The following is a 22,665-nucleotide window of genomic DNA, read 5'->3' on the forward strand; positions in this document are numbered from 1 at the left end:
CAGTGAGTTCAATGGTACCACTTTTTTTTGACCAGTCCTAATGGTTTGGCTGTAGTGCTGGTGTGGAACAGGATGTTCCTGTTCAGGAATAATTGATGGTAGCATCCATAGTGCTTTGTGACCATGGGAACAATGGATTGACCTACATAGTGGCTGACTGTCTGGCGGTGGTGTTATTCAAATGAAGCTGTATTGTCATTGGGGGGGTCACCTCATCTCCTGTTGTCTTTTAATGTATGCTACATTCACATGGCCACATGCTCATCTCCTCAAATATATTGTAAAATGTTACTGGGCAGCAAAGGTCACAAAGTGATGGGTTATGGCTGTGCCTTGGTAAGCATTATCAATAACTATATATGTGTCCAGAATGCGTTTTCACCCAAAATGACACGGTCTGGTGACCAAATGAATGTTCCGAAGACATTTCGTAATGTGTGCCCTCAAAGATCCCTGTCTCTCAAGGATTTTGTTTCTTAGGACAATGTCAACTTTGACGCTCATAAAGCAGCATATAGCAGGTCCCCCTCCCAAAACAGGTTTCTGTCTGTTCCTGGTTAAATAAAGGTTAAATAAAATATACTAACAAGATGGACATGATATCATAACACAATGGACAGATGAAAAGGCTTGTTTAGTCAATTTATTTCATATTATTAATCACATCTTTGTCAGCGTAAAGAAAATGTGAAATGTACAGTGGGGCAAAAAAGTATTTAGTCAGCCACCAATTGTGCAAGTTCTCCCACTTAAAAATATGAGAGAGGTCTGTAAATTTCATCATAGGTACACTTCAACTATGACAGACAAAATGAGAAAAAAAATCCAGAAAATCACATTGTAGGATTTTTAATGAATTTATTTGCAAATTATGGTGGAAAATAAGTATTTGGTCATCTACAAACAATCAAGATTTCTGGCTCTCACAGACCTGTAACTTCTTCTTTAAGAGGCTCCTCTGTCCTCCACTCGTTACCTGTATTAACGGCACCTGTTTGAACTTGTTATCAGTATATCAGCATCTGACTTCCGGCGCCGACAGAGATGGCCGCCTCGCTTCGCGTTCCTAGGAAACTATGCAGTTTTTTGTTTTTTTACGTGTTATTTCTTACATTAGTACCCCAGGTCATCTTAGGTTTCATTACATACAGTCGAGAAGAACTACTGAATATAAGATCAGCATCAACTCACCATCAGTACGACCAAGAATATGTTTTTCGCGACGCGGATCCTGTGTTCTGCCTTACAAACAGGACAAAGGAGTGGATCCTATGCAGCGACCCAAAAAAACGACTCCGAAAGAGAGGGAAACGAGGCGGTCTACTGGTCAGACTCCGGAGACGGGCACAGCGCGCACCACTCCCTAGCATTCTTCTTGCCAATGTCCAGTCTCTTGACAACAAGGTTGATGAAATCCGAGCAAGGGTAGCATTCCAGAGGGACATCAGAGACTGTAACGTTCTTTGCTCCACGGAAACGTGGCTTACTGGAGAGACGCAATCCGAAGCGGTGCAGCCAACAGGTTTCTCCACGCATCGCGCAGACAGGAAAAAACATCTTTCTGGTAAAAAGAGGGGCGGGGGCGTATGCCTTATGACTAACGTGACATGGTGCGATGAAAGAAACATACAGGAACTCAAATCCTTCTGTTCACCTGATTTAGAATTCCTCACAATCAAATGTAGACCGCATTATCTACCAAGAGAATTCTCTTCGATCATAATCACAGCCGTATATATCCCCCCCCAAGCAGACACATCGATGGCTCTGAACGAACTTTATTTAACTCTCTGCAAACTGGAAACAATTTATCCGGAGGCTGCATTCATTGTAGCTGGGGATTTTAACAAGGCTAATCTGAAAACAAGACTCCCCAAATTTTATCAGCATATCGATTGCGCAACCAGGGGAGGAAAGACCTTGGACCATTGTTACTCTAACTTCCGCGACGCATATAAGGCCCTGCCCCGCCCCCCTTTCGGAAAAGCTGACCACGACTCCATTTTGTTGATCCCTGCCTACAGACAGAAACTAAAACAAGAGGCTCCCACGCTGAGGTCTGTCCAACGCTGGTCCGACCAAGCTGACTCCACACTCCAAGACTGCTTCCATCACGTGGACTGGGAGATGTTTCGTATTGCGTCAGATAACAACATTGACGAATACGCTGATTCGGTGTGCGAGTTCATTAGAACGTGCGTTGAAGATGTCGTTCCCATAGCAACGATTAAAACATTCCCTAACCAGAAACCGTGGATTGATGGCAGCATTCGTGTGAAACTGAAAGCGCGAACCACTGCTTTTAATCAGGGCAAGGTGTCTGGTAACATGACCGAATACAAACAGTGCAGCTATTCCCTCCGCAAGGCTATCAAACAAGCTAAGCGCCAGTACAGAGACAAAGTAGAATCTCAATTCAACGGCTCAGACACAAGAGGCATGTGGCAGGGTCTACAGTCAATCACGGACTACAGGAAGAAACCCAGCCCAGTCACGGACCAGGATGTCTTGCTCCCAGGCAGACTAAATAACTTTTTTGCCCGCTTTGAGGACAATACAGTGCCACTGACACGGCCTGCAACGAAAACATGCGGTCTCTCCTTCACTGCAGCCGAGGTGAGTAAGACATTTAAACGTGTTAACCCTCGCAAGGCTGCAGGCCCAGATGGCATCCCCAGCCGCGCCCTCAGAGCATGCGCAGACCAGCTGGCCGGTGTGTTTACGGACATATTCAATCAATCCCTATACCAGTCTGCTGTTCCCACATGCTTCAAGAGGGCCACCATTGTTCCTGTTCCCAAGAAAGCTAAGGTAACTGAGCTAAATGACTACCGCCCCGTAGCACTCACATCCGTCATCATGAAGTGCTTTGAGAGACTAGTCAAGGACCATATCACCTCCACCCTACCTGACACCCTAGACCCACTCCAATTTGCTTACCGCCCAAATAGGTCCACAGACGATGCAATCTCAACCACACTGCACACTGCCCTAACCCATCTGGACAAGAGGAATACCTATGTGAGAATGCTGTTCATCGACTACAGCTCGGCATTCAACACCATAGTACCCTCCAAGCTCGTCATCAAGCTCGAGACCCTGGGTCTCGACCCCGCCCTGTGCAACTGGGTACTGGACTTCCTGACGGGCCGCCCCCAGGTGGTGAGGGTAGGCAACAACATCTCCTCCCCGCTGATCCTCAACACTGGGGCCCCACAAGGTTGCGTTCTGAGCCCTCTCCTGTACTCCCTGTTCACCCACGACTGCGTGGCCACGCACGCCTCCAACTCAATCATCAAGTTTGCGGACGACACAACAGTGGTAGGCTTGATTACCAACAACGATGAGACGGCCTACAGGGAGGAGGTGAGGGCCCTCGGAGTGTGGTGTCAGGAAAACAACCTCACACTCAACGTCAACAAAACTAAGGAGATGATTGTGGACTTCAGGAAACAGCAGAGGGAACACCCCCCTATCCACATCGATGGAACAGTAGTGGAGAGGGTAGCAAGTTTTAAGTTCCTCGGCATACACATCACAGACAAACTGAATTGGTCCACTCACACAGACAGCATCGTGAAGAAGGCGCAGCAGCGCCTCTTCAACCTCAGGAGGCTGAAGAAATTCGGCTTGTCACCAAAAGCACTCACAAACTTCTACAGATGCACAATCGAGAGCATCCTGGCGGGCTGTATCACCGCCTGGTATGGCAACTGCACCGCCCTCAACCGTAAGGCTCTCCAGAGGGTAGTGAGGTCTGCACAACGCATCACCGGGGGCAAACTACCTGCCCTCCAGGACACCTACACCACCCGATGTCACAGGAAGGCCATAAAGATCATCAAGGACATCAACCACCCGAGCCACTGCCTGTTCACCCCGCTATCATCCAGAAGGCGAGGTCAGTACAGGTGCATCAAAGCTGGGACCGAGAGACTGAAAAACAGCTTCTATCTCAAGGCCATCAGACTGTTAAACAGCCACCACTAACACTGAGTGGCTGCTGCCAACACACTGACACTGACTCAACTCCAGCCACTTTAATAATGGGAATTGATGGGAAATGATGTAAATATATCACTAGCCACTTTAAACAATGCTACCTTATATAAATGTTACTTACCCTACATTATTCATCTCATACGCATACGTATATACTGTACTCTATATCATCGACGGTATCCTTATGTAATACATGTATCACTAGCCACTTTATACTATACTATGCCACTTTGTTTACATACTCATCTCATTTGTACATACTGTACCCGATACCATCTACTGTATCTTGCCTATGCTGCTCTGTACCATCACTCATTCATATATCCTTATGTACATATTCTTTATCCCCTTACACTGTGTACAAGACAGTAGTTTGGAATTGTTAGTTAGATTACTTGTTATTACTGCATTGTCGGAACTAGAAGCACAAGCATTTCGCTACACTCGCATTAACATCTGCTAACCATGTGTATGTGACAAATAAAATTTGATTTGATTTGATTTGAAATACACCTGTCCACAACCTCAAACAGTCACACTCCAAACTCCACTATGGCCAAGACCAAAGAGCTGTCAAAGGACAACAGAAACAAAATTGTAGACCTGCACCAGGCTGGGAAGACTGAATCTGTAATAGGTAAGCAGCTTGGTTTGAAGAAATCAACTGTGGGAGCAATTATTAGGAAATGGAAGACATACAAGACCACTGATAATCTCCCTTGATCTGGGGCTCCACGCAAGATTTCACCCCGTGAGGTCAAAATGATCACAAGAACGGTGAGCAAAAATCCCAGAACCACACGGGGGGACCTAGTGAATGACCTGCAGAGAGCTGGGACCAAAGTAACAAAGCCTACCATCAGTAACACACTATGCCGCCAGGGACTCAAATCCTGCAGTGCCAGACGTGCCCCCCTGCTTAAGCCAGTACATGTCCAGGCCCGTCTGAAGTTTGTACCTATGATGAACATTACAGGCCTCTCATCTTTAAGTGGGAGAACTTGCACAATTGGTGGCTGACTAAATACTTTCTTGCCCCACTGTATATGCAAAACTCAATCATTTTTGGAATCTGAACTGAGTGATGTGAGTGTTGACCTTTTTATACTTTGACATTTTTTAAATTACCCTTTAGAATTAAGCACCAATGTTGCTCCTTTCTATTGTCATCCTCTAATCGTACTACATTTACCTCCTATAATATGAAGTGGGGTCTGAAATGATTGACACCCTTGATAAAGATAAGCAATAATGACTGTATAAAATACGTAATTCAAATACTAAATTATATTTTATACTGATACAATTTCTCAGAAAGATTTTGTTTAACATGTAAATTTTTTTAATCATAGGTAGGGGTCAAAATTGACATCCCTAAAGATTCTTATAAGTCGAAGTCCAAAAGGCTCCTTAACAGCTTCTACCCCCAAGCTATAAGACTGCTGAACAATTAATCAAATGGCCACCCAGACTATTTACACTGCTGCTACTCGCTGTTTATCACATATGCGTAGTCATTTTACCCATACCTACATGTACAAAATAACTTAACTAACCTGTAACCCCGCACATTGACCCGGTACCCCCTGTATATAGCCTCATTTTTATTTGTCTATTTTTACTTGAGTTTATTTAGTAAATCTTTTCTTAACTCGTTCTTGAGCTGCATTGTTGGTTAAGGGCTTGTAAGTAAGCATTTCACAGTAAGGTCTACTACACCTGTTGTATTTAGGGCATGTGACAAATACAATTCCGATCCGATTTGATTATAAGTAAAGTCGTCAAGTTTTGTTTTGGTTGTGTTTCAGATTTTGTGCTCAGTAGAAATGAATGGTAAATGTATTGTCATTTGAGTCACTTTTATTGTGAATAGAATGTGTTTCTAAACACTTCTACATGAATGTGAGTGAGAAATTTAGAGGGTCAAAGATCATACCCCCCAAGACATGCTAACCTCCCCTGGTTTTGGCAATGGTGAGAGGTTAGTATGTCTTGAGGGGTATGATCTTTGACCTTCTACATTTCTCACTCACATTCATGTAGAAGTGTTTAGAAACACATTATTCTATTCTTATTTTCAATGTCTCCAAAATGACCACAATAGATAATTTACCATTTCTATTGGGCACAAAATAATCTAAAATGGAGCCAAAACGAACCGTGAAGGCATCCAATAAGTTTTGTAGTGTCAAGCTTGATGTAGTCATTGCATACTAGGAATATGGGACCAAATACTAATCTTTTGACTACTTTATTAATAAGAATATTTTGGTGTGTCAATTTTGACCCCTACTTTTTCTTCTTCTCTATCTTTCCAATTTTTTGGAGCGTACAATATAGCTTCATATTTGTTCATTTTTTTCCCCCATCATTATTGTTCATCTTTATCAAGGGTGTCAATAATTTCGGAGCCCACTAAGTGCTTACTGGTCCTACAATTTTTTTTTTTAGAACAGCAGTGACATTTGAATGATACACAGATGTTCTTGGGGCTCACCCAAAAAACACCAATGAAGAGGAAATCATATCACATTACTTTCCTCTGTGCTTTCAGGTGCTTCTCTTTGTCTTCTCAGTACTGAGGAAAGTGGCCTGGGATTATGGACGCCTGGCATTGGTGACAGATGCTGACAGGTAGGCCTAACAAAAGACTCTGAGGTGTTACATTGTACGCACATGCACGCGCACACACGTATACTGCCCTGATGTAGTCCTACTGGTCATTAGCCCTTGTCCGTTGAATTGTGAGAATGACTTGCCTGTTATGACTGTGTGCCTTAAGTAACCCCATCACCATTCCTTCCTACCTCTTCCCTCAGGATTATTGGTTTGCAAGTCATTCAGGGAGACTGAATGACTCACTGTCACTTACATACTACTCATTTCTGGAGCTGAACAACGACTGTCTGGGCTGCAGGGTTTGCTCACACAGCAGAGCAACAAAATAGGGAATATTTTCACCAGTTTATTATCGTAACCCATTGGGATACTTATTAATCAATTATGATGAATGTATGGTTTGGGTATGTTGGTAATAAATATGGAAATAATTTCTAACTAGTTAGCATACTTACTGTATTTTACTGTTGTATCAAATCGATCACCTTGAATGTACATGATCTGGTGCAGTGCATCAAGAAGAGAAATAACACGTTTTGAACTCCTTGAGTACTGGATCAGTCATTCACTGAGAACTGGGTATTGTGGACATGGTCAAAAGGCAAAATGAAAGGGTTAGCTTTCTGCCTCCATCTTATTTTTATAGGGTTAGCTATCTGACATTAAAAGTTGACCGTCATATATTATACATCAGTGATCATGAATTCATGAATTTCGTCAACCAATTTGTTCCATAAAACAAGCGTATACTTAGGAGACTTGTCCAGGTAATCCAGTGTATACTTGCACTCTGTTATGACGATGTAGGCAAACTTTCTGGCAGTTGTCCTTTTGGGCTTTATGTCCTACTGGGGGAATATTGAGAGTTGGCCTTGCCCAACCAGACACAGGCTTATGCAAGATTTTCAAAACTGCCACAACAAATTAGTTTGGAAAAATATTCGGTAGCACTTTTTTTAATAACTCCACATAATAAAGCATTTATAATGTATTTGTTAATAGTTTATTAATCATTACTCCCACATTTGTAAATGTTAGTAACCTAGTTATTCACGCATTTATAAACAACTTTTTAAAGTAGGTCTATTTGCTTGGCCTCATCTAAAGTGTGGGCTATTTATACTTTTATAAATAATTCATAAATGTTTTGAGTATACATTGTAATTTCACAAAAAGATGCACATGCCATAGTAGACATTCCAGCAGTACCTGATGCTCCATAAGGTCTCAAAATGACCCAAGAACATATTAATGGTTAAGCAATAAGCACACGGTACAGAGGATGTTTAAGAAAATATATTGAACATTTTATTCCAAAGCTGTTTAATATTGTAATGTGTCAATTCATACACACTCTTTGCTGAGTGAAATACAATTTTTGGTCTGAAAATGCTAACATAAGTGTTTTGTTTCCACGAAAACCAAATTGTAGTTTGAGGTCACTCCTTAGAGCAGTCTAATATCGTGTAATTTGGTCAACTACGGGATTACATTTTTTGTTTAAAAAATATATATATATTTGAATTTTATTTGGACAGGAAGTAAAAAGAATTTGCTTCCACACTGTAGCTGCACATGTGCATGGGTTCACTTCATGAAGCTAGAGCGTGGTAGGTACGGGAGCAAAACAGTGAGGGAGTTTAGCCTTGCGCTTCTACGCTCTTAGGTTGTTGCGGAAATTGACCCACTATGCTGTTTACGTTGTGCACCTACGTCATATCACTGAGTGTACCTGTAGCCCTTTACGCTCGTACCCGTATACAGGTTGAAAATAGCAGATTTTGGCACTTAAGCACCTAAAATGGAACACAGTGGCTGTACAGTAACATGATATAAATGGCATCAGAGCTCAGGCTTTGCGCTGCATGGGTTTTGACTGACAGCCGTCCTGAACCTGAGCACCAAACGCATCAAGAAGTTGCCCCCAGGCCCTCCTGCTAATTGGGAAACTTTTGCACATTTTTTGTTTGAGTGAGGGAAATGCTGTAAATTTAAGAGGACTCAATGAATTTTGAAAGATGAGACATTGAGGATTATAATACATACCAATTTGATGTCATACTACTGTAGCAACTCAAACACCTGTAAGTCCAAAATGTGCACTTCACATTTCCATATCACATTTTCATATACAGTGTTTTTGATGTACAGTTACAAGATGACATGGCGTCATACCCTGGGTTGTTCTGAACAGAATAAGCCTATGTTTGTCTATTGTGAATGCAATGGGACACGCACCTGAATGCACTCATGACTGCTTTCTATGAGCATCAAAAATTACAATCTGTTTTTCTGAATTGCCCTGTGAAAGCCTAACACTTAAGATTATATTTTAGAACTTAGCTAGTCGTAAACAACAGTAATTGGTGTGGTGGGGGATGCAGAGTTATGTTCCAAACCAAACAACTACCAGTGTCCCTGCCCTACTTCCTCAAGGGCACAGCTAGGAGAACAAACAAAAATAACACCTTATAGTTGAACTCTTCTTTGAGTCATAAAACTGCATTGAAATTACTTAGGAACTATGCACACTTTGGAGGGGGTTTTGGCCACTTGGAGACACATGTTAGTCCTCTCAGTCAAACCCTTGTATTTTTTTTGTAATGTTGCACCTACCCCACCTTTTCCAAAAGTATTATTGTGTTACTGACTGTATCCAGAGTATTTTCAGATTTTGTTCCAACAAATACAGTGAAAAGTACAGTAAATGTAAACTGGACATACAATCAACACTAACAGGTGAACTGCTGTGTCCTCAATTTTGACCTAATAATTTTTCCAATGTATCCACACTGTTCCCTTTCAATTGCTTATACATATACTTTTCATATTTCTTCTGTAAGAAACATTTTAATTAAGCCTGATCCAAGTAGGTCAATTCCCATGTGTGTAAAGGGTTAAGTAACCTGTATTTTTGTAATCATACAAAATGTAACATATCACACTATTTTGAGTCTCAGCTTTACATTTACTATGTTACGTCTAGTCTTTGATGCCAGGCTGTTTTTCATTATAATAATTTTTTACACTAATAGAGTAAATATCCAAGTCTAACTCTATAGTTGATTACTCTTTTTAGTGTCATTTTAGTTTACTCTTGCAATTTTACACTTATCTGTTTTGAATTAACAGTCAACTCCATCAGTTTACTACTTCTGAAGTGTAAGGGTGATGCGTTATTTGCATATCTTAATGTGTCACGTTATGGTAACTAGCAAAGTAATATCCAATTCCTGTTGGTATCCAACTCAAGGGAAGATATCACGACTTGCATTCAGAAAGCCTGTCGGAGCAGAAAGTAAAAAACAAAGGATTATAAACAATCAATGTACATGCAAAAAGACAGATATTAAAATAAACGATAAAAAAAAAATCTACCTGCAAGGGAGCATGCTGGGAAATATGAGAGGCCCCTCCCACACCTGTGGATACTCCATAGATTTAACTCCCTGTCTCTGTTTACTCTTAATTGAGTAAAAAGTACTCCGTCCCAACTAACTCCAGAGAGCGTATCACGCTGAGGGTTAAAATAACTCAAGTGGAGTCAATTTACCCCTAACATTTTTAACACCGTGATTTCAACTCTCCTTGATTTACTGTGTACCAATCCTGGATGGCCCCTTATAAGTACAATAATAGTTGAAGACTTATTTGGTTACTTTAAAGTGACCTGGGTCTGCTCATGGATATGATGTATGAGATTTCTAAGTGCTTCATGTCCTTTGAAATAGTTCTGTCCTCCCATTTATTTAAAGGACAGAGAGAGGGGCAAACCGTTTCCTGCTATAGTCCCACAGCTGACTGAACAATCTCTTTTGCGCCACATACTTCCTGTTTTCTTGTCTGTCCCGCTCCCTCTCCCTTGTCACTCCCTACACACACACACACACACACACACACACGCACACACTAGTGCTGAGTGATTTAATGTTTTTTGAGGATGATTTGGTTACGGTTCGGTTTTTGAAAAATAGTCACGGTCTTCAATATTGGTAAGATTTTTGTTTTTCTTCTGTAACTACACATAATAAAACAATTAGCTAATAAAAGCCCCATGAAGGTAGTGACTGCCAATATTACTGCCTATCACTTAATTCATTCGTTGCCGGTTCATAGTCCAAAAAAGTTTCCCAGCTTTCCCAAAAATTACGCTGCTGACAGAAGTGGAGCCACTGCCTGCGTCGGCCATATGGTCACGTACTGCACAGCGCTGTTGTAACTTTCCACCGTCTGGCTTGCACAGCAAAGCTGCTCTACAAGCAAACACATTTTTGGGCGGGAAAGAGAGGCAAGCACCTAATGCTATACTAACTGCTCCTGCGCCTAGATGGAGAAAAACGCACCCTTTTGTCTCCGTGTATGCCCAGGCAAGAACGGGCAGCTGTCTGCAAGGGTGGATTGTTGTCAATGTACTTAATTACCACATTTTCTGCACTAAACTATGTTGAACTTCCCACAGTTTGTACTGGATTTGATTTCTCTCTAGAGAAACAGCGTGGTGAGTTCAGATAAAAACGTTGGTCAATGAGTAAACCGGTCCCACTTTTTTGTGGCACTAACAGACGCGCGCACACACACACAGCTGTTTTCTTGCTTTCAGGGGCTCTTTCAGAGCTGTGATGAAGCAGGGGTCACCAGTGTGGGAGTTGTATGTCCGTGTGTGTGGTGTGGATTGTGGGGTGACATTTGATCAGGGCCCATGTGATGTGATGGATCGCCCCTCAACCTCACCCCGCCTATGGCTCTCATAAACCTGTCCTGCTCCTATACATTGTGTAACATCTAATTTGTTGACACTTCAGGATTTCTATCCAGGACTAACCTTAATGAAGTAAATGTGTACTCCTTTTCATGCCGATTATGCTCATTTTTCCTGTTTTTTTTGTTTGTTTCACTGTGAAGATCGAAGAAGCGTTTCAACGGATTGGAGGAGCGGGAATAGTATGTTGTTTTTAAACACGTTTTGATTATCTCCTGGTTTTCCAATGTCGTCTTCTCTCTTCCCTGGTTGCTTTACTGTCCTAACTGTTCTTGTCCTGCTCACTTGTGGACTAACACTCTCTTTTTTTCCTTTCAGGTGTGTGTGTGTGTGTGTGTGTGCTTGCATTCCAATTCCATAATGTACTGCAATCAACTCCAATTGGGGTGTCCTGTGGGTTGGTGTGTGTGTGAGAAAGGTTTATGTGTATCTATCTTATTAACAAGCAAGATGGTTTGGTGTGAGGGCTCCGTCACTGCTTTTTGCTGTGGATTTATTGGGTGTCGACTCTGACTTTGGTTAACCCACCATAAGTGCCTTGTGTGTCATTAACCATACTGTTGACTTCCACCAGTGTATCTGCCATGGCTTCTGATGCTTTTGACTGTCACCTAACATATGAATCTTTTGACATGCATGCTTCCTTTTTACATATTTGAATATAACATAGTCGGAGAAGAGAAAAGGGTAACTATGATACACTGAGAGCAAATAATACAAGGTAAACGGTGAATCAGGGTGGATGTGAACTTCCCTAGGCCCTCTTGCTGTGGCGTCTTTGTGAATCCTTGTGACATTAGCTGTGATGATAGCACCTCCCGAGTGGACCCTTTATTAGACGATAAGAAGCCAAGTTCTCAACAGGCTGGGTTCTCAGTCAAAAAATGACCCCTTCCCCTCTGTCCATTCAGGGCTATGAAGGGGTCAATAAAGGCAGAGGAAAGGAGTGTTTTCAGATTGGAATCCAGCTAGAAAGTGGAATGTGGTCTTCTGTCCTGACTGATAAATGACCCCCATTTCTGTACATGTCGTCATTGGACTAAGTGTATTGTTGGACCGTGGTAGATCTTCTGTTGTAGGATGTAAGAGTGGGAGATTACAATACACACCCAGTGCTGCATCTATAACAACCTATTTGTACACTTTGGGCCCTATTCAAAATCGCTAACTGTCTTTCCGGAATAGGTCAAAAACAAATCCTACCCTTCAAGAAATTATGGAGTAATACTGTTGTTGTTGAGGCCAGGCACCACACTGATGGTCTCCCCCCCCCCCCCTTAATCACAATCACCTAGGCTGTAGAGCCCCACTCTGGAGGTGTCATAATACCATTAAAACCTAGCAGTCAAACAGGGAAATGGTTCCAATAATTTTTTTTAAAACCATTTTTCCCACAGGGGATTTTAGAAACACTTAAAACAAGGGATGTGTTTCATGTAGGCTTACCCTGGTGTGAATTTTTGATAACCATGTAATTCTCTCTCGGTCAATGTGATTTTATCAATATATTCGGCTCCATTTACTCTCGGATTCGAAAATGCTAATTAGCATCAAGTAGACATCATGCAAAACTACAAATCCCTGCAAGGTCCTGCACATCATCTCTAGCTGACACCTTTACTAAAAAGTATTGTGTCAATTTAAAACTTGCACAGTTTTAAAGAAATGTAGCCAATTTATTCATTACTACATTTAGCTAATGTTAGATGGTTAATCCAGAGATGACCTTTGCCTTGATTCGGCAGTCTCGTTCAGATCATCATGACATTTGCAGTTCTTTATGATAGCCACATTAGCAGCTAATTAGCATTTCATTTGGGGGGGGGGGGTAAATACAGTCAAATATATTGATCAAAGTCACCTTGTCCTAGAAAGATTTACATGGTTATCCAAACTTCACGCCAGGGTAAGCCTACACGAAACACAGCCCTTATTTGAAGCGTTTCTAAATCCCCTATGGGAAAGATCTATGGTGGAATAATTATTGGAACCATTTCCCTGTTTGACCTCCTAGGTTTTATGGGTATTATGACTCATACTGTGGTACTCTATATTTAATTAAATATGCAAATATTTGCATATCCTGTAAATCCATTTTTCTGGAAACTGTCATTGTCAGTCATTAGGGGCGGCAGGTAGCCTAGTGGTTAGAGCGTTGGACTAGTAACCAGAAGGTTGCAAGATCGAATCCCCGAGCTGACAAGGTAAAAATCTGTCGTTCTACCCCTGAACAAGGCAGTTAGGCCGTCATTGAAAATAAGAATTTGTTCTTAACTGACTTGCCTAACTAAATAAAGGTAAAATAAACACAAAACATTTGCCCGTAGTGCCTGGCCTTGAGTTGCAGTTTTTTGTTTTAACATACATAACCCAAAACAGGCTTTCTTATAGCGTAAAAAAAACAATTGCTCATGATGAGAAGACAGTTAATAGGTTGAATTGAATATGGCCCTTGGCATTTAAAGCATAAGACAATGCATGTCCTTTGCTCAGTGGAGCTCTAATCACAAAATGAGATTATGCACTACATGACCAAAGTATGTGGACACCTGCTTGTCGAACATCTCATTCCAAAATCATGGGTATTAATATGGAGTTGGTCTCTCCCTTTGCTGCTATAACAGCCTCCACTCTTCTAGGAAGGTTTTCCACTAGATGTTGGAACATTGCTGCAGGATCTTGCTTCCATTCAGCCACAAGCATTTAGTGAGGTTGGACACTGATGTTGGGCGGACTATTACTCCTCCTTCACCAAACTTTACAGTTGGCACTATGCATTGAGGCAAGGAGCGTTCGCCTGGTATCCGCCAAACCCAGATTTGTCCGTCGGATTGCCAGATGGTGACGCGTGCTTCATCACTCGTGAGAATGCGTTTCCACTGCTCTGGAGTCCAATGGTGGTGACCTTTACACCACTCCATCCGACGCTTGGCATTGCACATGGTGATCTTAGGCTTGTGTGCGGCTGGTCGGCCATGGAAACCCATTTCATGAAGCTCCCGACGAACAGTTCTTGTGTTGACGTTGCTTCCAGAGGCAGTTTGGAACTCTGTAGTGATTGTTGCTCTTCAGCACTCTGCTGTCCCGTTCTGTGAGCTTGTGGCCTACCGCTTCACGGCTGAGCCGTTGTTGCTCCTAGACATTTCCACAATATTTACAGTTGACCGGGGGGCAGCTCTAGCAGGGAAGAAATTTGACAAATTTACTTGTTGGAAAGGTGTCATCTTATGACGGTGCCACGTTGAAAGTCACTGAGCTCTTCAGTAAGGCCATTCTACTGCCAATATTTGTCTGGAGATTGCATGGCTATGTGCTCGATGTTATACACCTGTCAGCAATGGGTGTGGCTGGAAAAGTCAAATCCACTAATGTGAAGGTGAGTCCACATACTTTTGTATATATAGTGTATTTCCTCAGGCATGATAGGCAGCACAATGCAATGGTGGCCAACATAGATCGTTCAAAGCCTTTCTTCAGTCTAAAAAGTATACTGCTAGCACACAACCATTATTTGGCTTGAGGGTACCCTCAATGATGCCTACCTTAATGTCTGGATGCTTGGCATACTTGGGGCCCCCTCAGCCAGAGTTGTGTTGGTCTGAGTTGCACACTGTGTATGTCTCTTGTCCTATAGAGTGAGGGGTAACCCTTTACTTGATACCTCCCTGACAAGGCAGATGTCATAAACCGTCATTACACTGTTGGCTGATTCTACCAGACTTTACAGTCATGACACAAACCATAATCTAGACATCTATCTAGCCCCACGAGTTTGATGTTTGTGTAGTTACAAATGTTGAACTCGTGGAGCTGGACATCTATTATGTCATTCACATAGCAGCCTTGTTGATGTTGACCTTGGTGTGGGGAGTTCAAGTGAAATGTTGTGTGATTTTGTTAGTGCATAGTATCTACAGTAAAAAGTCAAATGTAGGATTATCTCATGTGACAATGACTAAATTAACTGTTTTCTGATTGACGCCTCTGTGCGTACCAAGTCAGCAATGCTTGATTGGCCAGTAATTCCGCTGAGGGATGATGGGATCTTGAATGTGTCATGTTAGACCCTCCGAGAGATGGAGAGTTTATCAAACTGACTATAAAATATACACAGAATGGCATGGTTCTACAGACATTGTTGAGTAACTGTTATGGTTTCATTAATAAATTGAAATTGTTGATGATAAATATGCAGCAGTGAAACAATGTGGGTTGGGGTCAAATTATATTTAAATGTTGTAAATTCAGGAAGTAAACTGACATTCCAATTTTCTGTTTACTTTCTGAATTGATGGAATTAAAATGGAATCGACCTCATTAGCTTTTCCTCTAGCCTCAATTCCATTCTGTTTCAAACCACAAATTAACAAACTAAACCACAGTTGCAGCACCCGGTCCTGCCTTGTTCTCCGTGCCTCCATCAAAGCCTGACACTTGTCCTCTGTTTCCAGTGTTGCCTCAGCTCTGCATTCTGAAACGCCAGACCGCTATGAACGTCTCACTTCAGTCTCCAGCTCTGTCGACTTCGATCAACGGGATAACGTGAGAAATCCCTCCCTACTCCCTCCCTCCGAATGTTTCCCCACCACTGAGGTTGTCTCCTACTGGTCACACGTGCATCTCTTTAATCGACTCCATTGGCTTTGCCTCCCATCCCTGTTAAATAATACAAGATAAGTAGGGGACTGTAAAGCCGCTGGCTGCCAGCCTTGGATGTGGGTGGAGTCAGGTCCGTCAGACACAGAGTTTCACTTGGTGACTCCTGATAGAGACTTCCCACCCCGTATCGATTCAGTACATAGATGTTTTATCATAAGGGAGACTCTCTCTTGACTCTTCCAAGTAATGCAACACAGTATTGTATATGGTGATAGTTTGAATTAATATCCTTAAGATGAAATGCCCCAGTGCGTGGAACAGACACTCATACACATTTTAAAACTTGTGACTTTTACAGAAATATAAGCTAAACCAGTCAGTTATCCAAACACCAATGTCACTCAAGAACATTCTATGGAACTCCATACGATATCCCCGAGTCATGTGTAGCACTGTAATCACCCTAGTAGGTCAATTCAGTCCACGTTATCTCTTTCTACCTCCTAGCCTTTTAATCCCAGCTGGTAGGCTAAGGCTCTGCCTCCACTCTCCCTGTCTGTTCACTAAAACTCACATCACGATTGGGCCACTGCTATAGCTGTCCTGATCATGTTGGTTTTACCCCAGACAGTCCCCTGTTTATTGCCCTCTCTGATCATACAGTACTTGCACCCCAATTAATAAAATTGCAGATAAAGGAACACTGTAGTTTAATTCTAAATGTTTACACTATGTTTTGAGTTTATGTTTCACATCAACATCCAATAACCATGAGAATAGCATGTTGGATTTAACACCTCTGATACAGAATAAACCAGCATTGTTTTTTATTTATCTGCAATTGATTGAATTGGGGCCTAAAAACGAAAACACTTTATAATGCATCACCACTGTCAAATTATTTGATTGTGTGGAATTTCATTTTTTAATTTTTTTTTATCTCCATCTGTTGAAAATGTTGAAAAGTGACTGTTTTCAACTGCAATTTTTTTGTTTTAAACTGCATATTTTTCAAATGTCTGATTGTCATTGTGCATATCTACACTGCAGGGCTTCTGTTCCTGGTTAACTGCCATCTTCAGAATAAAGTAAGTGAGTCTGTTATCAACGTTCTATGTAAATACTTGATTGGGAAAAAGCTAGAGATCATGCACATCAATGTTGCCACAAAAATGTGCAACTGAATGAATAGTAATGCTAATGTGCTAAAGGCCACCTCTGATCGTAACAAACAGTGATAAATAACTATCGTCCTATTTCAAAACATTCTTGCCTAGCAAAAATATTAGAATCCTTGATTAATTCTCAGCTACAATCTTTTATCTATGAAATATATCCAGAATGTTCACAGGTCTGTTTTTTAGACCAGGACAGCACCATCTCTGCTGCATCCCAAATACAATATCAGCATGTCAAGTGGCTAGTTAGTGCAACTTCTTTTAGGCAATTTTACAGCTATCAATTTAGGAGTCTCCAATCTCACCATGTTCAACCTGTGGATAATGCGCCTCAGGGTGGGGTTTGAGGAGATGGTAAACGATGCCCGCGCTACGGCAATGGGCCGCGCGGTGCATTCTGGGTGAAGTTGCACTCTTCTGCAAAGAGTGAATGGGAGTCTGTTGGGCGCTAGCTCAAAACCCAACATTAGCACACATTTTGTCAAAAAGAAGTACAACATTACAAATCTTTTCCCAGATGTGCGATAATTAACTTGCTATCTGTAATATCGTATAGCTTTGGACTCGTTACATTGCGTACTTTCGAGGACAATAGGCACATTCCTCGACATATATACTGACTTTGAGAAGGGATTGTGTGACGATTAGTTTAGCAACCGCGTGACGCAGCATGACAATGTGAATGCGATTAGTTGACAGTCTGCTGGGTGGGGTTTATACGTTCAATTATTCATTGGATTCCTATCTCCTTTCTATAATATCTCTGACAACGGCACCATACAATTCACCCCGGACTAAAGAGGCAGAAAATGTGCTAGACCCTCCATTAAATTACACATTTCTTGAGGTAGGAATATCACAAAAATAAAATCAATGGCTCATTCAAGAGAAGACACCATCCCGAGTTTTGACATCGGCCAGTATTGAAATATGACCTGTACGATAGACGCTTTTGCAATCCTAAATGTCATATTCCTGTTAATTTCCAGTGTAGTGAGAGCGACTTAATCAGTTCTACGTCATACTGGCCGGATTTCTGTCTGCCTGAACCCCAATAACTCGGATGTGTGAACCTTTCCTTTAAAAACTACTTGACAGATCTAACATAATATGTATCTATTGATGGTGTTTTGAAAATAATTACTTGCTCCTACCTGGGCTCGAATCAGGAACACAACGACAACGGCCACCCTCGAAGCAGCGTTACCCATGCAGAGCAAGGGGAACAACCACTCCAAGTCTGAGCGAGTGACGTTTGAAACGGTATTAGCGCGCACCCCGCTAACTAGCTAGCCATTTCACATCGGTTACACCAGCCTAATATCAGGAGTTGATAGGCTTGAAGTCATAAACAGCTAATGCCAAATGCACGAAAGTGCTGTTTGAATTAATGCTTACGAGCCTGCTGCTGCCTACCATCGCTCAGTCAGACTGCTCTATCAAATCATAGACTTAGTTATAACATGATAACACACAGAAATACGAGCCTTAGGTCATTAATATGACCGAATCCGGAAACTATCATCTTGAAAACAAGTCGTTTATTCTTTCAGTGAAATACAGAACCGTTCTGTATTTTATCTAACGAGTGGCATCCATAAGTCTAAATATTATTGTTACATTGCACAACCTTCAACCTTATGTCATAATTACGTCAAATTCTGGCAAATTAGGCGGCCCAAAATGTTGCATATACACTAACTCTGCGTGCAATGAACGCAAGAGAAGTGAAAGAATTTCACCTGGTTAATATTGCCTGCTAACCTAACCTTCTTTTAGCTAAATATGCAGGTTTAAAAATATATACTTCTGTGTATTGATTTTAAGAAAGGCATTGATGTTTATGGTTAGGTACACATTGGAGCAACGATACGCACCGCATCGATTATATGCAACGCGGGACACTAGATTAACTAGTAATATCATCAACCATGTGTAGTTAACTAGTGATTATGATTGATTGATTTTTATAAGATAAGTTTAATGTTAGCTAGCAACTATCCTTGGCTTACTGCATTCACATAACAGGCAGTCTCCTCATGGAGTGCAATGTAATCAGGTGGTTAGAGCGTTGGACTAGTTAACTGTAAGGTTGCAAGATTGAATCCCCCGAGCTGACAAGGTAAAAATCTGTCGTTAACTGCCCCTGAACAAGGCAGTTAACCCACCGTTCCTAGGCCGTCGTTGAAAATAAGAATGTGTTCTTAACTGACTTGCCTAGTTAAATAAAGATTAAATAAAGGTGTAAAAAATAAAATAATAATCATCTGCCAAATCGGTATCCAAAAATACCTACAATTTCCGATTGTTATGAAAACTTGAAATCGGCCTTAATTCGGCCATTCCGATTAATCGGTCGACCTTTAGTTGAATTAGTCTAAATATATACTGAACAAAAATATGAACACATGTAAATTGTTGGTCCCATGTTTCATGAGCTGAATTAAAACGTCCAATAAATTTTCCATACGCACAAAATAGTTATTTCTCTCACGTTTTGTGAATTTATTTCAATTAACTAATTTCCTTATGAACTGCAACTCAGTAAAATCTTTGAAATTGTTGCATGTTGTGTTTATTTTTGTTCAGTGTATGATCGTTAGCACATGGTTTGGAGGGCTCTCAGATATGAATCCTAATTTATTTCCTATAAATAAATGTATGAGGGGCATATAATCATCTCAAAATTAGAGTTTCTAAATGACTAACAAATATGTGTGAGTGAGAAATAAGGTAATATAGTAACACTTGACATCAAGTTCTTATACATCTGTAATTTCTTTGATTATTACAATAGCAACATTGGTGTTACATAGAACTTTGGTAATTGTTTTATAATTGCATAATAGAGTAATACCATACTTATAAATACTCTCAGCTCATTGCTATGCAAATAAAATGCGATTATCAAAATGTTATTTAACAACATGCTAATAAAATGTTGCTCAAAGTCATTTGTGTTATTACACAGGCATAAGAACAGTTTAATGTTAACAAAATATGACTATTAAATGTCGAAAGGGAACACATTTAATAACAGCCTTCTTGAATTAACTACAGCCTAGGTAGGTTGAACATGTTAGTTTGTACTCTGTGTAAACTGTCTTTTTAAAGATGGTATAGTGTGTGTTTGAAACGAGAGCACTTACCCTCAGTTGAAGAAAAACATTTGTTTCTAAATTGTTTTTTCTAAGCATCCAACTTGCTGTTTGCAAATGGCTTTGAATGTCTCTGCAGTATTTTCAGGTATCATAAAATCAACTGCAGCTTTCAACCTTTTCATTGGCATGTTGATAGTCATAGTAGTTGAGCGTCACAACTTGGTTATACTTATCTGTAAAAAAAGATTATTAGTTAATTGGTTTGACTTGATTATCTACACCTGAGGCAATGGACATTCCGAAGAATGGACATTTTACCGAATTTTCATATAATGAATTGTGTAGATCAAATATGATTTGCTGTCGGATAGTGGAAAAGTATAAGAAATTGTGTGCTCTATTCATTATATTTCTATCTGCAACATGCAGTTCCAGACACAGCCATGCCATTTATTGTTGTCACCGCCAAACAAACTATTTATTCCTTCCCAAAAAAATTTACTTTACACAAAGCATAGTTTATAACTAGTTATCCCAGATCTGCACATAACTAGGTCTCATGCTGGGCTTTAAGTGGTTTTAATTCAAATGTAATTTTTTTACCTCCTACCCATTTCACCAAAAATAAGGTCAAAAGGTTTAAAAATAAGTTTCTTGTCTCTGTGTAAATGGGTCTCAACTTATATTCCAAAAGTGAACCCACTTCTCCTGCCCTCACCCCACCTAGGGACGAGGAGATCCGGGAGAAGTGTGGTGAGGACGCTGTGCACTACCTTTCCTTCCAGCGCCACATCATCGGCCAGCTGGTGGTTGTTGGGGTTCTGTCTGTGGGCATCGTCCTGCCGGTCAACTTTTCTGGAGACCTTTTGGGTGAGTATGCCAGATTTCCATTAATTTCTATTAATGAAATGTACCTCTTGTTTACCTTTATAAATCCCTTATTAATGAGATCACCTTAAGTTAGACACACTACATTGTTTTTGTTGTCGGTCATGTGAGACTTTGCCAATTAATGTGACTTCAACGAAGAAATAAACAATGGTACAACATGAAGACGTATTCCATCAGATTTGCACATAGAAGTAGCATATCCATTGTACAGTTCGTTTACAAAATCTCCTATGACAACAAAAACACCAATGGACCAATCGGTCCTTGTTTTGGGTTTATGATATGCCAAAACGGCCCATTAAGGCATTTGCAGTGCCTTCAAAAAGTATTCATACCCCTTGACTTATTTCACATTTTGTTGTTACAGCCTGAATTCAAAATGGAATCCCATCTATACACACTACCCCATAATGAAAAAGGGAAAACATATCTGTAAAACATTTTTCTAAAACATTTTTCTAATGTATTGAAAATTAAATACAGAAGTATTCACACCCCTCAGTCAATACATGTTAGAATCACATTTGGAAGCCATTACAGCTGTGAGTCTTTCTGGGTACGTCTCTAAGAGCTTTGCACAGTTGTATTGTACAGTATTTGCACATTTTTTTAATTCTTCAAGCTCTCCCGAGTTTATTGTTGATCATTGCTAGTCGGCCATTTTCAAGTCTTGCCATAGCCATAAGCCAATTAAAGTCCAAACTGTAACTAGGCCACTGAGGAACATTCAACATCATCTTGGTAAGCAATTCCATTATATATTTGGCCTTGTGTTTTAGGTTATTGTCCTACTGTAAGGTGAATTTGTCTCCCAGTGTCTTTTGGAAAGCACTGAACTGGGTTTTTCTCTAGGATTTTATCGGTGCTTAGCTCTATTACGTTTATTTTTATCATTAAAAAAAACTCCCTCGCTTATGAAAAGAATACCCATAACATGATGCAGCCACCACAATTCTTGGAAATATGAAGTGGTACTCAGTGATATGTTTGGGGCAAATTCTACCCAACACAACACTTTGTATTCAGTACATGAAGTTATTTAAAAAACAATTGTTTTCCTTTTACCCCCTTTTCTCCCTAATTTCGTGATATCCAATTGGTAGTTAGTCTTGTCTCATTGCTGCAACTCCCCTATGGACTCAGGAGAGGCGAAGGTCAAGAACCATGCATCCTCCAAAACACGACCCTACCAAGCCACCCTGCTTCTTGCCAGCTGCACCAATCTATCGGAGGAAACACCGTACAACTGACAACCGAAAGTCAGCTTGCAGGCGCCCAGCCCGCCACAAGGAGTCGCTAGAGCACGATGAGACAAGGAAATCCCGACCGGCCAATCCCGGACGACGCTGGGCCAATTGCGCGCTGCCTCATGGGTCTCCCGGTCACGGCTGGCTATGACAGCCTGGGATTGAACCCAACGCTGTAGTGACACCTCAGCACTGCGAAAGTTCATTTCTTTGCCACATTTTTTTGCAGTGTTACTTTAGTTCCTTATTGTGATATTTTTATTCTGTAC

The 22,665-nt window shown here is 40.9% G+C and overlaps 1 protein-coding gene across 5 annotated transcripts in view; it reads left to right on the forward strand.

Moving 5' to 3' along the window:
- Nucleotides 1–22,665, forward strand: part of LOC139370612 (CSC1-like protein 2) — an 87,428-nt gene that overhangs the window by 25,794 nt on the left and 38,969 nt on the right. For 2 of the 5 annotated variants that reach the window (XM_071110201.1, XM_071110204.1), the window contains exons 3-7: nucleotides 6,557–6,636; nucleotides 11,524–11,562; nucleotides 15,832–15,922; nucleotides 17,030–17,067; nucleotides 20,986–21,128. In XM_071110201.1, coding sequence (XP_070966302.1) covers nucleotides 6,557–6,636; nucleotides 11,524–11,562; nucleotides 15,832–15,922; nucleotides 17,030–17,067; nucleotides 20,986–21,128 — 391 coding nt within the window. Of the gene's footprint in view, nucleotides 1–6,556; nucleotides 6,637–11,523; nucleotides 11,563–12,050; nucleotides 12,102–15,831; nucleotides 15,923–17,029; nucleotides 17,068–20,985; nucleotides 21,129–22,665 lie in introns of all 5 variants that reach the window. The other 3 variants (XM_071110202.1, XM_071110200.1, XM_071110205.1) reach the window with 2 other exon arrangements.

The sequence above is a fragment of the Oncorhynchus clarkii genome, chromosome 17 (assembly GCF_045791955.1).
Source record: "Oncorhynchus clarkii lewisi isolate Uvic-CL-2024 chromosome 17, UVic_Ocla_1.0, whole genome shotgun sequence".
Classification (NCBI taxonomy): domain Eukaryota; kingdom Metazoa; phylum Chordata; class Actinopteri; order Salmoniformes; family Salmonidae; genus Oncorhynchus; species Oncorhynchus clarkii.